Here is a 20,835-nt window from a genome sequence, read left to right as displayed (position 1 = left end):
TATATAGTGACTGGACTAGAAGCGCCTTCTAGATAATGACGCCATTCTTGAAAGGAATCCACGATCGCAAGAAGTTCTTTATCGTAGATCTCATAATTGATCTCGGCTGCTGAGAATTTTCTTGAATGAAAAGCTATCGGATGAAGTTTGTTATCTGATCCCATTTGTGATAAAACTGCACCCAAGGCAAAATCTGATGCATCTGTTTCCATAAAAAATGCCTTGGAAAAGTCAACACGATATAAGACTGGTGCAGAGACAAACGATGTCTTCAAGGCTTCAAATGTTGCTTCCGCTTCTTGATTCCATTGGAATTTATCTTTACTAGTCAAGCGTATAAGTGGAGCTGCAACTCGTGAGAAATCTTTGATGAAGATCCGATAGTAATTGGCAAATCCCAAGAAACATTGGACATCTCTTATTGTCCTTGGAATCTTCCAATCCATGATTATTTGGACTTTCTTAGAATCCATCATGAGACCATCATTTGAAATGATGTATCTTAAAAAGTCAACTTGAGTAGTGTGAAATACATACTTTTCCATCTTGGCGTACAATCTTGCATCTCTAAGATTTTGTAATACTTGACGAACATGTATTTCATGTTCTTCAACGTTCTTAGAATAGATCAGGATATCATCTAGATAGCAGACGACAAAATTGTCTAAGAATTCATGAAATACATCATTCATGAGATGTTGAAAAGCAAATGGTGCATTCGTGAGTCCAAAGGGCATGGCATTATATTCGAAATGTCCATACCTGGTTCAAAACGCAGTCTTCCATTCATCTCCTTCTTTGATCCGTACTAGATTATATGCTCCTCTTAGATCTATTTTTGTATAGATCTTAGCTTGATTCAACTGGTCAAGGAGTCCTGATATCAAAGGTAATGGATACATGTTCTTGATTGTGATCTTATTGAGTCCTCGATAATCAACACACATTCATAAAGATCCATCTTTTTTCTTTACGAATAGAATTGGAGCTCCTGCTCGAGATTTTGAATGGCCTATGAAATTCTTCGCTAAATTCTCGTCAATATATGTCTTGAGTTCAGCCAACTCATCTTGCGATAAATTGTAAATTGGTCCAAATGGTGGCTGAGTTCCTTCCTTGAGGTCGATTGAACAATCATATGGGCGATGCTCAGGAAGAATATCTGCATTCTTTTTCTCAAAAACGTCTTGATACTCTTGATATCGACTTGGAATGCCACTTGAAGTCTTTACGTTTTCAGAAATAGGTGCAACATAAATAGCAAAAGTTGATCCTTCTTTTGCTGCGTGTATAAATGCTTTTGCACCTATCAGTACGAGTTTTACTATACTAGACTTATAATTTTTTACTTGGTTGGTAGAACTATTAATAACGCTCTGGGAAAAGTCAAGTTTACGCGAATTCCAATCTATTCGAGGGTTATATTTTTCTAGCCAGGATAAACCTAAAATAACTGGATTGGACGGGGATTTAATTATGTTAAAAGCTATGTAGCTATCATGACCGTCTATTATTACTTTTATAGGATGAGTTTCATGAGTGACATCTCTAGAAGACAAGGGACGACCATCTATGACTTCTATATGTACTGGTTTAGGTTTCTGTATAAAAGGTATTTTACGACTTTTAACAAATTGTTCATCTAAAAAATATGCTGAGGCTCCCGAATCTAATAAAGCAGAGGCTTTGTAATTCTTAGGTCCTAAATATAAGACTATTATAAAACAAGGAGAGGGTTCTGAGGAGAGGATAGGACCTTCATTAGGAATTGTACAAGGTTCCAGCTGCACGGTCCCTATTGTAGCTAGACGAATCCGGTTTCCGACATGTTGTCTTCTTTGACTGCCGTACCCCTCATTTTATAGTTGCGTCGTTTCTTTGGACAATGTTGAGCAGTGTGCTTAGGTTCTCCGCAATATAAACATAATCCTTCTTGACGACGACGAATCTTTTCTTGCTCAGTTAGGGGTTTAAAACGTACTGCGTCAATTTGCATGTCTTCTACTTCCGAATGTACGTTTGGCAAAGATGTTGATGTTGCCATTGAGTAACAACGTTGAGGTTCCCGTGAATGATTCTCGGATCGAAATTCGAAAAGTCGATTATCACATTTTACCGCAAAATCGATTATTTGACTCAAAGTTTGAGGATCAAGTAAGTTGAGCATCAATTTCTTTACTTCGTATTGCAATCCATAAAAAAATTGACTGATGAGTGCAGCATCATCCCACTTGATGTCAATTGCAAGTTGTCGAAATTGTGAAGCATACACTATTACAAAGCGATTTTCTTGTCGCAGAATTCGGATCTTATTTGTTGCAACACGAGTTGCATCGTGTTCACCATACATAGATCGAAACTCCGCCAAAAAAGCTTCCAAATTGTCAAATATTGGATTTCATTGTTCAAGAAAAGACGAAAACCACGATAATGCAGAACCAGAAAGTAGAGTGCCAATAAACCTGACTTGTGATCCTGGAGTTGGATAGCTTTGCAGTTGAAGTTCAATTACCAATTGTACTTGATTGATGAACCCTCGAAACTTTGATCTCGTACCATCAAATTTCTCGGGTAAGGCAATTCTAGGTTCTCTAGTGCTTACAGGGTGTTGTACAATTGGAGAAGGAACGTGATTTGTTGTAGATGTTGAAGCAGCTCCGATCATCTCTATATCCCCACTTTCTGCTATTCTTGTTCTTTCCTGTGTTGGTGAATTGAGTTGATGCATCGCAAGCATTAACTCCCTCATTTGCTCTTGCATTTGTGCCATTGCACTCTTCATTTCAACAAGCTCTGCCATAATGACACTAAGAAGAAAGATTTGTTTGATACTGCTCAAGACAAAAGAAAAGAAAGACTTGATAACAAAGAAGATACTAAGAACAATATCAGTTTAGAAGTGGGTAATCCGCAAACTTCTAATACGCTTATGTCTTGTCAAGAGAAAGGGGTAATCCACTCTTACTCAAGAAAAACAAAGCTCTAATATTGTAAGTGTACTCTTATCAATCTGTGAAGAACAAAGACTCGATGAGAGAAAATATACACAAAAAGGCTATCTCGATATAATAAGTCAAAATATAAACAAGTATGTATATTAAAAGGAAACTGGAATGGCTATTGCCACAAGACAAGAAACTAAAGACTCTTGAAACTAGTCTAGGAGTAAGAAAGAAGTTGACAAGAGTGAAGAGAGCTTCACTCTTGTCTCTATATATACTATCTAACTAGAAGCCACGTGGCGATATTCTATAAGACCTCCAATATGTGTTGACTTTCTAGGCCACATGTCTTTGATTGTAAGGCAAGTTTTCTATGAGTGGACTACGTAGTTAGCTTGTCCTTCAAGCTACCAACATGTGTCGCACATGGCTAACTTGTTGACCAAGTTTCTAACCTAAAAGTCAACTATGGACTCCTATAAGGTCAAAGCAGCGTCTATGAAGCTTCTAGGAAGCTTTTCTAGAAGATATTATACAATTAACCTACTTTTATCTACTTTTACATACTTTTATCGAGTCTTGTAGGTAATAATTTGTATATCCGTGACAGCTTCACATATTGTAGAAACCTTCAAAACTTTGATCTTATTCCATCAAACTTCTCCAGCATACTTATCTTTGCCTACCTCATATTACTAGTGGCAAGGCTTTTTGGATTTAATTGTGAACTTGATCAACTTGCTTCACTCAATTATTTAATTTTTTAATAGTCTTTGAATTCTATTATTGACTTTTTCTACAGGCATAGAAATAGTGCTTCTATAATTCACATTAGGAATACATGAAATTTTTATTTTTAAAATATTGATAAGCTTGTGAAAATCTATAAGAATTACAAATCTATTTTTACTTCTATTGAAAGTAGCATCTATAATTTTTTCTTCCGTAAACAATTCAAACAAATCTAAAAATAAAATTAAAAGAAAGTAATCTACAACCTCTAATATTCAATCAAAATTTCCACAAAAAGAGATAATTTACTCTCTTTAAGAGAAAAATCAATAATAAAAAAATAAATATTAGTTCAAAGGTAGATAGTCCAGAACCTTTGGAATACAAAAATAGAAGTGCGATAATCTATTCTCTTTTTTTAAAAAATAAACAAGAATAATAACTTAGCACTCTTGCCAAATTATCAAAAATATAAATCTCAAAGATCTAAAAGATCAATATACTTTTGTATCACTCTAAAAGACTAAAGAATTACTCAAGGATGATATAATATTAAATTAGAATGGCTATTACCAAAGATAAAAAGACTAAAAAGACTTAAAATAAGGCTAAAAATTTAAAAAGTATGTTAATAAGAGTGAAGAAAGCTTCATTCTTGCTCTTATATATATTATTTAATTAGAAGCTAGATCACAACATTCTATAGAACCACTTATATGTATCTAACTTGCAAGACATGTATCTAACTTATAAGATAAGTTTCCTATATGTGTACTACATAGTTAACTTGTTCTAGAAGCTATTAATATGTGCAACATGTGACTAATTTGTTGGCCAAGTTTCTAACCTACGAATCAACTACAAACACATATAAAGTCTAATACGCATCTTTGAAGCTTTTAAGAAGCTTTGCCACAAGATAATATCAAATCTACCTACATTTATTTTCTATCTAATATTTCTTATGTAAATAAATATGTATGTCTGTGACACATAACCAAAATCCTTTTATACTAAAAAAATTCTAAAGCACTACACATAGAAGGAAAAATACTATAACAAAAGAAATCATGGTAGAAACATAGTTGTACAAAAAATGTATAATTGCAACTATGTTAAAAGAAACAATACTACTTGTACTTGCTATTACTCTACATTCAAGGTCCTTATGCTTGTCAATATCTACAAATATTTATTCATATGCTCTACCTTTTATTTCAAGACATAATCAATGCTTGTAGCTATGTAAAAGATAATAAAAAGTGGCTTTGTATAATAAATAATATTAATAAAAAATAATTATAAATTATATTAAAATAAGAATTTTTTCTATATTTTATTTTTTAAATCCTTTAAATATTACAAATCTTAAAAGATACATATGTTTCTCTTAAAATTAAAGACTTTATTTGTCATTTGTGTTTGTAATAAGGAATTATTATTACAATTTTTTTTATTGCCATTGTCAAAGTTGCCTTAAATATTTAGTCATAATTTTTATAATAATAGAATTTTTTAATTAAATTTAAAATTATAATTTATTTAGATGGAGAGATTGCTAATCATTTATACTTACTCAAGATGGCCAATTATTTACAAGCCATAAGTCATATAATCCGATTGAAGTGAAGATTGTTGTATATAGTATTTTATTATTAAATGATAAGCAATAAATTGTGTATAATATAGTTATTATTATTTAAAAAATCAATTATAAAAAAAGAAGTTTTTTATTAATATCTCTAATAATATAAAAATATTTTTTTTCAAAAAAAAATCTATTTTAGAATAAAACAAAAAAAATTGCCATACTTCTTGTTTTTTTTTATATTACAAAATTATTACTCTTAAGTAAAAAAATATCTCATTCTACTTTTAAAATCTTATTCAATCTCAATGACCATGCAAATTATAGCATTACAAAAGAATCAAAACTAAAAAGATTGATTAACTTTGCTAAGATGCTAATATAAGATGAAGCTCCATTAACTAAAAAAGTCTATGAAGTTGTGAATAGTTTGTTACATGACATAATTGCTATTGTTCAGCCATTTGATATAAAGCTATTTGTATTTGGCTAGAATCTTTAAGAAATATTGTTAATTCTCTATTATAGAACAAAAACATAAATTGATAATATGAGATTGAAGTTTTCTTTTTTATAACTATTTATATATAAAAATGTAACTTACAACTAATGTAAGATTGCACGAAGCTAATAGACAAAAAAGAGAAGAAAAGAGATCCTTTGCAGAATATTTGCTTTGCATTGGCAAAGAAAAAGAAGTTATTTATTAAGATATAGGAAAAAAAAATACAATCTATATTCTTTAAAGAATTGTTACTTACAAAATTTTTGGTTAGTTAATTAAAAAAATCTATGGCAATATTGCCAACCATGCCAATGATTAGAAATACATTATAGATTACACAATTTTATTTACTATGAATCTATGTATTAATACGCTTAATCTTCAAAGCTTACAAATTTTTTTAATGAAAAAATACAGTTTCTTTTTGCAGATTCAATTTTCTATAATGATAATATAAATAATGTAATTTATCCAATCGAGTGTCTTAATAATTTTTTCATAAAAAAACATGCCAATTCATTCATTAATGTTGAAGATTAGAGCTCTAATAATTGTGTTACAAAATATGGCAAGAAGAATATGCAATAAAAAATAACTTATTGTAGATCCTTTTATCCTATGTATTATTATTTTTAAAGTTATAATTAATGTTCAAGGAAGAAAAAAAGTCTTTATTCTCCAAATAACTTTGAAACTAATTGATGCCAAACTTTTTTTCAAATTATAGGAAAGATATTTTTTAAGTCAACCTCCTTTTTTCCATGACAATTGAGAAATCTCAAGGTCAATCAATCTCTATCTTAGGACTCTATTTGCCAAAGATTGTATTCTTTCATGAAAAATTATATTTTACATTATTAAATATAAAATCCAAATACAGCATTATAATAATTTTTAACAATATTGAATTCTTGAAATATACTACAAATATTGTTTATAATAAAATAGTTAAATATTAATATTTTTATAATTATAAGATATTAAAATTTATTTTTTTATTATTTTTTTATCTGATGAGAAAAGAGGGCTCTAATATAAATATATGTGTGTGTGAGTATATATATATATATATATATACATATATACTCAAAAAAATCAAATATATCTTTAATATAAAAAGGTTATTTTTATTTATTTTTTATATAAATACATTAAAATATTTGTTATACTGCATTTATATAATAATAATAATAATAATAATAATACAAGATAAGCTATTTTAAAAATTAAAAATATTTAATTTCTAATTTAAATTCTTATTTTTAAATTATTCATATACCTAAGATTTTTATATTATATTTTAAAGTAATATTATATTTAGAAAATTAAACCAAAAATTACAATCTATTTTTTTGAATTCTTATATGATCTTTATGAATGTTAAAAAAAGATAAGTAATCACAAATTCTTTTCTTTGATTAATTTTATTAAAATTAAAAAATAAAAAATCTTATTTGGTTGTCTTTACATTTAAAAAATTAAGTCATAGGTCTTAAAGTAAAAAGATAAGAGAAAATACAATTATTTATCATATAGCATGAATAAATTTGTTTCTCAAAATTTGCAATAGGTCTAATCTTAAGAAGTGATGTAACAAAAAGAATTAAGAAGTCATGTCAAATATTACTAAAAATATTTTCATATATAAAAAATAAATTTATATTTTTCATAATTATTAGGATTAAGATGCAAATTGATATGTTTAAACTAATAAAAAATATTATCAAAAATTAAATAAAAAATATTATCAAATATATATATATAATATTTTGTTCATAATAAAATTTACATTAAGTATTTTTACTTAAAACTATTAAATATATATATATATATATATATATATATGTATATGTTGATCTTAAATGAATCTAGAAAAATAAAGGTTCAATTATGGAATGAGCAACAATCTTAATGTATAAAATTCTAATATGAACTAAAATATTTAAATTTGATATCTTGATTTGAAGAATCATAAATTTCAATATATATATAAGTCTAATCTAATTCATACATGTAGGATTTGTTTTAAAAACATTTAAGCCTAAAACTTACAGCAATAAGGATAAAATATAAATAATGAGACAGATGAATTTACATTACTAGTATGTCAAATAATTCTATGTATAAAAAATGCAGGCTATAAAAATGTATCTGTAGATACAAAAAAATATTTTTCTCGATTGATTTTTAAATAAAAGAAAAAAAGAAAAAAGAAACCCAAACTTAATTTTACAAATTTTGAAATTAATGGTTCACATTGAGACAATCTTTTCAACCTAGAAATAGAAAAAAAAAATATTTAAAATAATATGAAAAAACTTAAAACCTAGTAGAAACTTATATGTGGTTTTTAGAAACTTGCAAACATCCCACCTTAATATCTTGTTATTTTAAGAAATTATTGCTAGCTTAGTTGTTGGTTGGTTTAATGATTTTCATGACATCAATTCAATTGAATATTATGTGTTTCATTTAGAGGTATTCAGGTTTAGGATTTCAAAAGCAAACTTGAAATTCATACCATAAATATTGTTCAATTTCGTTATCGAAATTTGTATGAAAAAATTCTTTAGGAAAAATATAATTAGAGGATGACCTAGTTCATTTGAATATTCATTTAGTTTCAATTTCCAAAAGAATTAAAAAAAACATAATACATTGATAGAATATAGGAATAATATTGGCAAGAGTTCATTAAGAATTATATATATATATATATATATATATGCACAATTGTTAGCAGATATCTGAGAATAATTTTTCAAAAGTTTTAAGTAAAAATATAATTAATAATTTTTAAACACTTTATTTTATTTGAATTCTGCACTTTGGTTGTTTGAGTTTTAAAAAAGTAACTGTAAATATGTTGTACCACAATGATCTTGTGATACAGGAATTACTTAAAAAAAAAAAGTCTATATATAGACTCGTATTTGTGTGTTTAAACTGAAACTAAAATGTGGTTGTATTTTCAAAGCATAAAGTTCAATCATTTCATACTACAACTTTGACTATGAAATGGTTAGATCATTTCCACCAAAAACCACATCAAATTGGCTGGATTTCAACAATATATAGTTTTGTCAACAGAGATTCTCTGCTTCTTTTTTTGAGACTTTTACAGTCCTAAAATACCTCAAGAACCATCACTTCTTCCTGTCAAATCCAACACCACTAATTCAAGGTAGCAAACATATTTGATTTAGCATGTAATCAGAACAAGTTTGGATTTCTTTTTGTACAGAAAGAGTGGTGCAATATTAACAAATGTCCACAACAGCATCTATTCAAACCATTTACTCATTATCAATGAATTGTTCACACCACCTGTGCAATTTTGTTCAACATTCAAAACATCATGAACAATAGAACAACATGGAAAAGGAAAAAAGTAGATAGAGAAAGTGTTTCCTTTATCATAGCATCATCCCCAAGCACACATTTCACCAATTTCCCACAAAGATGGTTTATTTTTTGTAATTTTATATTATATTTATATATTTATTGATTTAAACAAAGAGATGTGTACAGAAATAAGGCATAATAAATAAATAAGTGTAAGATTTAACAGGTGAGTTAAAAACATCCAAGTGTTACTGGGTGCTTGCAACCAAAGCTGAGAATGCCCAGTTAAAGTCACTTTCTGAATTTTTTCCAACACTATTGGTGTGGTCTGAATGAGATCCAATGTGGCAAGTGGCAACAGCCCAAGCAACACTAGAAGACTTTTATTATTATTATTATTATTATTTTATTTCTTGAACAGGGACAGGGCTCAGGTCCCTGAATGGACCCAACATCATGGCTGCACACCAAATGATTTTCCATATTGCCATTTTTTTGTTATAAAAAAACAATAGTAACAGAAACAAAAATAAATTAAAAATTAAAAAAAGGGTAGTCAATGGGAACACCCTCCATGGCACACAAGAGGGGCACTGCTGGCTCCATGATTGAAACAATCTCCCAAACAGAAACACACAGTGAAATCACACAGAAAGGAAAAAGGAAAAAGAAAAAGGAAAGGGGAGGAGAACAAGCAAGGAGGGGAACAAGTAGTTCCCCACTCTGTTCCCATGCCAGTCAATCCTGGCGCACACTATTGAATTGCTCACTCACTCAACTGACTCAACTCACTCACTCTCACTCTCTTAAGCACTTTTTCAAGACCAAGCAATGCTTTTTTTTCCCCTTGGTTATACATACATACATACATACATACATACCTTTGGGCATAATGTGAGGGTTTTTACTACTTGCCATGTTGCATGCGTTGAAGGCAACTAACTGCATGATGAAGAGGAAGAAGAGCCCTTGTTCACATTTACAAACATGCAAGAAGGAAAGATGAGTGGTGGTGGTGGTGGTAGTGTTAGTAGATAGATGACTGAGTGAGTACCATGGTTCTCATGCAAAGTAGTAGTGCATGTTGATGATGATTAGATGTTCTACAAGTTTTATGTATGCATGTATGTGCATTAATTATTGGGTGCCCAATTTACCCACAACTAGCAGTGGGCTCACACTGGAACAAGAAAGGGAATGAATGAATGAATGAATGAATGGGGGTGGAAGGGAGAGGGAAAGAGGTTGGGGGGGGGGGAGGGACACACATAGGCAATAAAGAGGTGGTGAACCAACCCAACCAACCAAACAAACTAACCAATAGACAAACAATCAATCAAACAACACAAACAAACAAACCCCCTCCTCCAGGCCTCTCCTCCCCCTCCTTATTCATGCATTCAAGCAAGCAAGCAGGCACCATTCAAGTGACAATATTATCCTACACCCCACCAAAAGCACAACCCCCCCCCTCCCATCCCCTCCTCCTCGCAACAGGGGGGTGCCAGCACATTTCCAGTGACTCTGCCACCTCAGCACCCCGAGGAGGGGATGATGCCAAGTGGAGAGCCATGCGCGTCCACCTGGTTGCTACGCTGCCACTGCCGGAACCACCACCCACCACCACCACCAGGCCCATGAGGTGGAGGGAGGGGAAGTCGCGACAAAGAAGAAGCAGACTGAGAGGGAGAAGGAGAAGAAGAGGCGCCTGCAAGATTTGGTTTTATTCGTCGCAACGGCGTTGTGTTTTTACCATATTTGCCAGAAAACATGCGAGACAGAGAGAGCGAGCGAGAGAGAGAGAGAGAACTGGGATTCGAATCCAATTAGGAACCTCCTCGTCCTCCTCGCGGAGTAGGACAGACTGACGGAAGGACGGACGAAAATGAGTCGGTCGCTGTCTGTCCCGTCCTTTTGTCCTTAAAAGCGATTGCGAGGCGCAGCGTGTCCCGTTAGCCTTCGATTGACCAGTGTGTCTCGTTGCGGGCTTGGCTTGGGCTTGGGCTTGGGCTTGGATTCGATATGTGGCGAAGGCTGTCAGGTTGGCTGCCTCCCTCGCTGTTGCTCTACACACAGATCGGATGATGTTGTTGTTGTTGTTGTTGTTGCTGTTTTGAGGTTTCTGGGGCGCCCTCCCTCGCGTTCGTTATCACCTCGAGGGTGTGTCAGGGTGAGTTTGTGTGGTAGCAAGTTTTATTGTGATGCTTTTCTTCTTCTTCTTCTTCTTCTTCTTCTTCTTCTTTGTGGCAGACACTTTGGATTCGGAACCGGATCTCTGCGCATTGCGACGATTCGTTTTTGTAGTCCTCCGCCTTGAGGGAGCGATCGTGATCTCAGGGTGTGGAGTTGGTTGTAACGTTTCCGGAGGGTGGGAAGGAAAAGGAGAGGAGAGTAGAGTGGTGTAGAGATGAGGGTGCGATCTGTGGTGACGAGAGGATGTCAGTGGCATTATTGGCATGGTGCGGTGGTGATGACTTTAAGGTAATTTAATTGAGGGCGAGCATTTTTGTAGAATGAAGTTATGAAAGGGGGCAGCGGTGGTGGAAGGGTGAGGGTCGTGGTTGGAAGTGTTAGTGAAGGCAATGCGCTGGACATGCGGGATTCCAGGGTTTGAGGATGTAAGGGAGCGGGTTAAAGATTATTGTCGCCTTGAATTGAATGAGGAAGGCAGTGGGCTGCTTGTAGTGTTTTCTTGAGCTTTTGTTTTGTTTACGAGATGGGAAACTAGGTGAGGATTGTCAGAATCTGGCTGGAATTTGTGATAGTGAAATATAATATCGTATGTTTAACTTTTTTTGTTTTGAAATTTGGATAGGTAGGATATTTACAAAAACCATTATGAAAAGTAATTCAGTTAGGATTGTCCAATTCTACGGATGGGAGCATTTCGCAATGTACGTGCTTTTTGCTCACTTGACTCATTCTTTACCTACTGCTTCGCCTCCACATTAGCGCTGACGTATGTTAAAATAAAAGGTTCTTCTGAAGTTGTTGTGTAGATCTCAAACCTCGTGAGCTTCATTTGGAAAATAATTTAGGAACATGGTCATGATTGCGTTGTTGGAGAAACTTGGTCATGAGACTTGAGTTTTCGGAATTTAAAAAATGTGGAATAGATAACTTATCCATATCTGAATTTGTCGTAATGGCAATGTGAGACCCAACCACTTTTCCCTTCACAGGAATTTACCTGTGTACAGATGCGTTTGATCTTTCTAAGACTTCGTGAACACGATACGTATCAATATGAAATCTATCTTAACTATCATTTAAATTGTTTTGGTGTGATCAGGGCACTTGCTTCGCACACCAGGTCGAAGTATTCGTGGCAGCGCTGGGGTGTCTCCGTCATGACATCAATTTCCTGGACAAATATCTTTGCGGAAGTAATTGGGAGTCTGGGATGTGGGGTTCTGTAGTTTATATATAACAGGTCATCATGGGGGCTTACAGTCAAGGTTAGTATCGTGTCTATTCCTGTTTACCTACACGCAAATAGGTGGTTGGCGTGGGAAACTCATAGCGTATCTGATGAGAATTACTATCAAGTGTTCGTGATTTTCTGTTAGCTTCTCCAGCATGCATGTAAAGAAAAATAAGAAAACGCGTCTTCTTTATTCATGGTCTATTCCGTGCGTATCTAGAATTGAATGGGAGTCGGTGCACGCATTCGGAGCTCACGGCATCGGCCAATAATGTTGATTGTGAAACGCCGCGAGGCAGCGGGAGCAAAGCAAAATTTGGAGCCATTCGTGCCATTATTGGTACCTCCAAATTACGTAATTCTCTCAAAAGGCGGCGCGGAGGTGGTTTTCATAGATCGAAAAACTTATCTCTGCCGATCGAAGATGTACGTGATGTGAAGGACCAGCAAGCTGTCGAAGAATTTCGCAGGGATCTTATTACCCGAAATCTACTACCTGAGCTCCATGATGATTACCACGTTCTTTTGAGGTGAGTGCTCCAATATTCACTTCTTGATAGCCTGCTCTCACTTGAATCGAGGCTAGAAACCACGCAAATTGCGTCTGAGTTGGCAGGTATGTTCCTAATTACTGTGGAAAATGTCAAACAAGGTCAATGAAAAGGGTTTTTGATTCTCGTTAGTGAAAATACACATCTAAATTCGAACTTGATTGAAACCGTTTCATTAATATGTGTATAATTTGAGGCCATATAGATTCTGGCAAGAACTGTTTCTCTTCGGCATAGGTGTGAGTCATAGTGACGAGGTGTTGTGAAGCTTTTGATCTACCCATTTAGTATTGTCCTTTTACAATTGGAAGGGTTGCTGTTCAAAAAAGCTTAAATATTACGATTCCATCCATTTCTGTCTTGGAACCCCGAAGGATCGGGTGTTACAGGTGGCTTACTGTCTACGCTCAATGCACTTGTACTGTTGTCTTATCATGAAGCATTATTAAACTCGTTTCATATTTTCAGGTTTATCAAGGCAAGAAAATATGATGTCAAGAAAGCAGCAGAGATGTGGAAAAACATGTTAGCTTGGCGCATGGAGTTTGGGACAGATACAATTGATGAGGTTTGTATTAAATGCTTTTCTATTGACTTGGAGGGTTTGTATGAAACTTGTATTCGTTGTAAGCTCATTTGAATTGTTTGTAGCAACGACTTCGTAAGTTGTTACCTAACTCTGATCTAGCGAATATAACTGCGACATGTTAGTTTAGATGTAATTTATAGGGATGGTCTGGTTATACTGCAATGGCGATTGGCAAGGCACTCCGCATCTAGTCAGTGCGAGTGGTCATCTAAAATCATCATGGTCAAATCTATCAGGAACGTGTATTTGCTGAAAGAGTGTAGTTGGTAGGGTACAAGTACTACTGCTCTTTCAAGGTTTTGGACAATTCTGTAATACTTGTTCATCCGTTCTTCGGTGATACGTGCTTCGACACCAGTACATACTGATTTATGTGAGGGGGCATATATTGTCTCTTTATATCACGATTCTTATTCGCAAGTTGTGATTCGTTCGTTCAGGACTTCAAATTTACAGAAATTGACAAAGTGAGGAATTACTATCCTCAAGGGTATCATGGGGTGGATAAAGAAGGCAGGCCTGTGTACATTGAAAGAATTGGAAAAATCCATGCACAGAATTTGATGGAAGTTACTACACTTGATAGGTATCTGAAATACCACGTACAGGAGTTTGAAAAGCTACTAAACTTGAAGTTTCCAGCATGCTCTGTTGCAGCCAACCGCCACATTGACACCACCACTACCATTCTCGATGTAGCTGGAGTGGTAAATCGTTCACCTGTCGACATAAGAATGCAATGTGATCTCTCGTTCCATTGATTACTCATGTCAAAATAGAAACATAATGATAAAAATATCTTGTTGCCTATAATTTGTATCCGTCATTTTTTAGTTTATTTTAATGAAACAGTTTTCGTAATGCAGGGTCTGAAGAATTTCTGTAAACCTGCCCGAGACTTGATCGTTGCCATTCAGAAAGTTGATAGCGAAAATTATCCCGAGGTACGTGTGCATCCCTGATCTGGAATTTGAGTGTCTTACGTGGCGAACCAGAAGACAAATGAACGACACTAATTTTTTTTTAATGAGTTTGTTGCAATGCAGACGTTGGCGCAGTTATTCATTGTGAATGCCGGACCGGGCTTCAAAATGCTTTGGGGCACTATAAAGGGCTTCCTGGATCCTCATACAGCAGCAAAAATACATGTATAGTGTCTATCATTTGTTACCTCGAGACTTTCCTCATCTTAGGTGAATCTTGAGAATTGTATTGGAAAGTTTAATATTTGAACTCCCACGCGTTTGTTCGATTTGGCTGAGTGATGCACCTATCTAGATTGGATTTATTTTGCATCTGGCGAGCAAGCTCTGTATATGTTGTACTTTGAACATCAATGGACTTTTGATGAACTGAGTTTTTAGTTGTGTGAGTCCTTGTTTTGGCAGGTCATTGGCAATAACTACCAGAAGAAACTGCTGGAGATTGTTGATGAAAGGTAGCAAACCTCAGCAGTGTTGATGTTCTTGGTAGTTTCTTTAGGAAGGTGTGTAGTATGAGATTTAAGTTATTAATCTGTGTGCAATGGTTTGACTTTTCACAAAATCTATTATCTTTTTGTTTTAATCGCTGTATACCTGCTTTTGAGCATTTGCTACCTTAAAGTTGACATTTTATTGACGTTTCACTGACCGTTGGAAGTGTCTGCTTGCAACAGTAATTTGCCTGATTTTCTGGGTGGAACCTGCACATGCCCAGCAGAAGGTGGATGTATGCAGTCTGATATGGGTCCTTGGAAGGATCCGGATATATTGAAGGTAAATTGGCACTACGCTTATTTGCTATTATAGTTCAGGCTTCGACATTCCTTGGTATGACATTATGGTAATGAGAAACTCTAACAAGTTTCCATTGCATGGGTTTTCAGAATCTATGGATCTTGTGTACTTAGCGCAATCCAAGCACACACAACTCATTGTCGCCGCACAACTATGTTGTAATCTGCAGGTTGTATTAGCGGCAGCTCAAGGAAAAGGTGCACGAGATAGCGTCTCTTCTGCAACAGATTTTGCTGATTCTTGTCGATTTGAGGACATAAAGAGGGTATTACCACACTCAAAGCATGTAATCTGTCTCTTCGTTGGTAGTTTGCTTTATGATTATTTCAGCACGTATTGAGGCAGGACATGATATACATGAAAGGATATGGCCAGTGTAAGAAATGGATTTAGGTCGATGAAGATCTTGCTCAATATCCTGCTATTTCTCGGTTGATCTTACTTCCAAGAATTGCATTGATGTTAATAATGTGGTGATTTAGAGTGAGCTGCTTCTCGAGTCATAGATTCTCTATGTTACTTGGTCGCGAAGTTTGAGGTTGCTTGTTGATGTTTAGGAAGTTGGGCATGAAGTTGACGAAGCACATGAAGATTTTTTCGCAGATGTAGGGGAGAAGAGTGTGACTCATCCTAATCTTAAAGTGTCACCTGTGAAAGAACAGGTATGCCTACATTCCACTTTGAAGTCTTGGGAACTCAATGTTTGAGACATAGGTTTGCACTATCGCTTTCTTTTTCTTCTGTATATAAGTTTGTGTGTGTGTGTGTGTGTGGCAAAGTGAAACAATTTGTTGATTGTTGTTTGCAGAGATTAGGGAATGGAGAACCCACCGGTGGATTTAGTAGAAAGGATGAGAGTCCAACTTTTAACGGTATCATCTTTGCTCCTGTTTATTCCGAGTTAGGATTGTTGACTTGATTTTTGAAAAAGAATCTTTGGATGTGAAGTTGGCGGTAGTAACCCGGATTGTTGTTTGAGTTTGATCGGGATGCAGGAACTTCTGGACTTGTATGGACGACAGGCACAAGCGCTTGGTCAACGTTGTGGTCTCTGTTCTTGGCCGTCCTGGATTGTTTGAGTCTACCTTACCGCCTAGTATCAAGCAAGTCACAAGTGAAGGATTCACAGGACTGGATGAAGGCAGACGAGTTTGCGAGATTATCCTGTCTTATTTCCAATCGTGTGGCACGGCTTGAGGGTGAAGTCACCATGTTATCCTCAACGTGTAGTTTGGCCAGTAAGAAACATACTGTGGATCCCTCTGCAGAGAGGATCAAATGTCTTGAAGCAGAGCTTGCAGAAACAAAAAAGGTTAGATTTGTTTACATGTTGATTGTACTTGTTAGAGTGTTCTTTCTTCTTAATGAGGCTCCAATTTTTGTGCACGAAGCAATTAATATGTGGTTGGCAATTTTTTAAGTAAATCCCGGTACTTCATGAATGCCCATTCAGGACATCAAGGAGATAATTGCGAAGCAACAGGACCTTATAGTAGCAATTGAACAAATGGGAGAGTACCGGAAGATGGTAAGGATTTTGTAATACAGCAGATTTCTTTGTCCTTTATTCACAAGTTCTGATTTCAAAAGGCTTGACCAACAATCATCCTACTTTCATGTGTCTATAAGATTTTAACGACCATGGCCAGGCCGGTGATATGTGTACACTAACTTACATTTACTGGGTGCCTTTTAGAAACAGAAGCCAATCTTCTATTGTTGGTGATTTCGCAACTCTTCTGCACCTACAATACAACGGTTTTATCTACTATGAGCATACGATGTTGCGGATTGCATGTGTCCTTTCAATCGTTTGCAGCCAACCTGGAGCAACCACAAGTTGTTCGTTGTTGATTTGAAGAAGCAGCCAACTGCTCGAATACAGTAAGAGTCTGACAGTAGACTCAATCAGCACTATAGAAGAGAATATTGTTGCTGTTTCAGGTAATGAAGTAGCCACAGCAGTTATATGCTTTGAAGAACTGTCGATCACATGGCTGCGTCGATGGGCTACCGCATTCAGTTCCACTACCATGGCTTTATCCACTGGTCTATGTGGACTCGCATAGACTCCTGGGTTTACTGAAAATATTTTTAAAGTAGCCTGATACTGGGCAGGTGAAAGTGAATTATCTGCATCGAGCAGAATAGAAATAATTTACACTAGTACGTGACTCTTTGGAAGTTCCCAATGTGGCTCTTGATTTACAACCAATAGCCCTTGCTTTAACAGGGGGTATTACTCCATTCTCTTGACTCAGCTCGTGATTTCGTAGAAATTAGTGCACACGCATTTCACAGCACTTATATCATTTCTGTAAATTTAACCATCACTTTACAGGTGAGTATGAATATATATATATATATATATATATATATATTCATGATGCCTGCAAGAGTGCTAATTCTGTAGTATTTAAGGTATTAATTACTTTGTGAAATTTGGGCCCACCTCCAATGTCGAATGTACGTAAATAGGCAATGCCCAACGCGAATCACTGAACTTAATCGGTAGCTTGCAAATCTATTTCTTGATTGCGGTTGTGCATGCAGGGTTAGTAAGCAATTTGTACTAACAATCAAGAAGCTAATAAAGTTGATGCATTGCACATCACTTGATATTGACAAGGGTCTAATCTAACTAAATTCAGTGGTATGTATTTAGGTATGTTGGCTGTAAAACATGTTTCACCAGATATGCATGTCATTGGCTATATCCATCCACTAGCAGCTTGATTAATCATCATTGCTACGTTCTTTTGGCTAATTATTGTTGACAAAATCGAAAACAAAGAGTGCAGTATCTACTTTTTATAATTTACTCTTGTTATTAAACGCAACGCTTAATATTACTATAATGCAATTCTGCAATAAAATAATAACACTTTAATTTATTAATCAAAATGTCAACAGTAATAATTAGGTTGTTACTGAAAGGGAAACGATATATGAAATATATGTGCAACCCTTTTGTTTTGCACATTTCCATCAAAAATTTACAATTATCAACAAAATTTACAACAAAACAAGTATACATCAATGTTTTGTTAAAAAAATGTTAAATCATGTACAAATAAATTCTATTCTTGTCACAAGATTTAATAGTTACAGCCAGGAAACTTTACAAATGTAATTTTTTGACCTTACCAACTATAATGAAACCATTTAAGATGTAATCTGTTCAATGCATATTTTGGTTTTGAATAAATGTCTTAATATTTTTGGACATTAAACCGCAAAATATGTCAATCTTGTGCATCTTTATTGTTGTTTGTAGTAATATATATTATATTTCAATTATATATTATTTCATAGAACTATAATACTCTTTACAACTTTATTTAGTGTTACAAGTAAACAAAGCTTGATGAATCTGATGAATAGTATTGAAAAAAAAAAAAAAAAAAGAATAAATGTTCTCTCAATGGTCTTTAAAAGCTTGATGATATCTTACACAAAGTGATAATTTCCTTATGATGCTACCAAAGAACTAAGAAGTATCTTCGAAGTCACTTAGTAATAACTATAGTACCTAACAAAAATTCCTGAAATATAGAATTTCTTATATTAATTTACGTATATAATTTTTATGTTGACTAAAAAACCATGCTTATATAAAGACTATTGTTTTAATAGAATAATTATTTGGAAAATGTTTTTCAAAAACATTTTATTTCAAGATGACTAATTTTTTTGGAATAAAGTTTTACTATTATAATAATTTATTTTCACACAATATATTCTTAGTAATTGCACAAATTTTATATTATCTTATCATTTTTAATATCAGACTTTAAGTTTTTTTTAAAAAAATTGCATTAGATTCAATTATTATATGATCAAGATTTGATTAATTGTTTCCAATCATGTTTCTTATTTTTAATGAAATATAGTGGTCTTAACTTACATAAATATAACAATCACAAAGATGTTTTTAAAATAGTTACATAAAACTATATATATATATATATATATATATATATAAAAAAAAAAAATTATTTGTGTTATAGAATGGTAAGAACTAAGAAAACAAAAAAAAAATCTTTTTAGATAATATTTATATAGGTTTCTTATCTTTCTTTGTAAAATTGTACTTTTCACAAATTAAAAACATAAAAATTATATTGTAACAAAAAGCCATCTTATCCCTTCTATGCAATTCAACTAAACACTACTAAATATATTGTCTTTTAAAGCAAGACTAAAGCCATCTTCAAAAAATTACCTTATATATTATTGACAAATACTTTCTAATATTTAAATTATAATAAAATATAATACTAAATGAGTTATTTTATTTTTAGACAATTTAATAATTTTTTATATTATTTTAATTTTTTTATTAATGACTATTTGAAATTCTATTCAATATAAAGCTAATAAAAAATTCACCATCTATATTTGATAAAAATAAATAAAACTTTCACAAAATATTTTAAAACTTCTAATTTGGATTATCTTAAAAATAAAATAGAATAAAAATATAACAAACTATAAAAATATCTCTAAAAAAATTAAGTATAGTTAATATTTCTCAATCATTCTTGTTTTTCATAACCTCCATCATCTATACTTCACCAAACTTAATCAATAACCACCTACTAAATGAACATGAATAAAAAAATTACATATACATATCAAAGACCTTAATTCAAGTTATCATTGATTAAACACCAATTATGTTGTGAATATAATTGATACCATATATATATATATAGATATAGATATATTTTCTAGTGTTATCTCTTTGCATAATGTATAAGTTTGTATAGTATATGGGATCATAGGCTCATGGCAACCTAGAGATAGCTTTGTAGCAAATTTCTCATGATGGAAAGATAGGCAAGTAGAAGGCTTCTTTGCTTTGTGCAAGCTCACTCTTAATCAAGTACTATAGAGAAGTTTGGCACTCTTGTGGCAACTCTTAGTTTTGTCACAATTTCTCTATTTACCTTTAATTCTATAATATATTGTTAATTAATATATTGTTAACTAATATATTGTTAACTAATAAAGATACTAATATATTGTTAACTAGTAGTTTTAAAAAACAATGACTGTGACATAAAAAACAACTTAGACATTTATATTTGATATGTTTAAAGTATTGCAAACAATACTATAATATAACATCTACTCATTAATCACCTAATATACTCAGGTTGCAATAATATTTAATTAAATATGACAAGAAATATTATTATACAGTTTCAAAGATGTGTTAGATGAATATACTCTAGAAATTTAAAAAGAAATCTAAAGATCACTCTTTAATTACAAAACAAAGTAGAGCATGAATTCTTTTTGAATATTATTACCATTAAATATATAACAATTCTTTAATTTCTTGTCTACTAAGATCTATCTTTGTTTGTTTGAAA

General features: G+C 33.1%; 1 protein-coding gene across 5 annotated transcripts; it reads left to right on the top strand.

The window, feature by feature from the left end:
• Positions 1–10,837: 10,837 nt before the first annotated feature.
• On the top strand, positions 10,838–17,701 carry LOC112283453 (phosphatidylinositol/phosphatidylcholine transfer protein SFH12). 5 transcript variants are annotated; one of them, XM_090251254.1, is made up of 16 exons: positions 11,036–11,153; positions 11,928–12,006; positions 12,405–12,570; positions 12,757–13,066; positions 13,556–13,655; positions 14,117–14,383; positions 14,543–14,620; positions 14,723–14,824; positions 15,065–15,114; positions 15,334–15,433; positions 15,624–15,719; positions 16,012–16,116; positions 16,263–16,326; positions 16,450–16,766; positions 16,908–16,982; positions 17,151–17,701. In XM_090251254.1, the coding sequence occupies exons 3-16, from the start codon at positions 12,552–12,554 to the stop codon at positions 17,178–17,180; spliced, it is 1,713 nt and encodes a 570-aa protein (XP_090107380.1). In that variant the 5' UTR covers positions 11,036–11,153; positions 11,928–12,006; positions 12,405–12,551; the 3' UTR covers positions 17,181–17,701. The 5 variants fall into 5 exon arrangements, with proteins under 5 accessions (XP_024377878.1, XP_024377873.1, XP_090107380.1 ...); XM_024522110.3 differs by lacking the exon at positions 11,928–12,006 and having other exon boundaries at positions 10,838–11,153; positions 17,157–17,701; XM_024522105.2 differs by lacking the exon at positions 11,928–12,006 and having other exon boundaries at positions 10,838–11,153.
• The last annotated feature ends 3,134 nt before the right edge of the window (positions 17,702–20,835 follow it).

The sequence above is a fragment of the Physcomitrium patens genome, chromosome 6 (genome assembly GCF_059467195.1).
Source record: "Physcomitrium patens ecotype Gransden chromosome 6, ASM5946719v1, whole genome shotgun sequence".
NCBI lineage: Eukaryota > Viridiplantae > Streptophyta > Bryopsida > Funariales > Funariaceae > Physcomitrium > Physcomitrium patens.
Note: the sequence above shows the minus strand (reverse complement) of the source record. Positions and strands in the feature narration are given on the sequence as shown.

Bases quoted from the DNA above. Each gene is read 5' to 3' on its own strand.
- LOC112283453 (XM_024522105.2), top strand. The intron at 14,621-14,722 runs GTACGTGTGCAT...GTTGCAATGCAG, and splicing joins ATAGCGAAAATTATCCCGAG to ACGTTGGCGCAGTTATTCAT. The intron at 15,434-15,623 runs GTAAATTGGCAC...TGTAATCTGCAG, and splicing joins AGGATCCGGATATATTGAAG to GTTGTATTAGCGGCAGCTCA.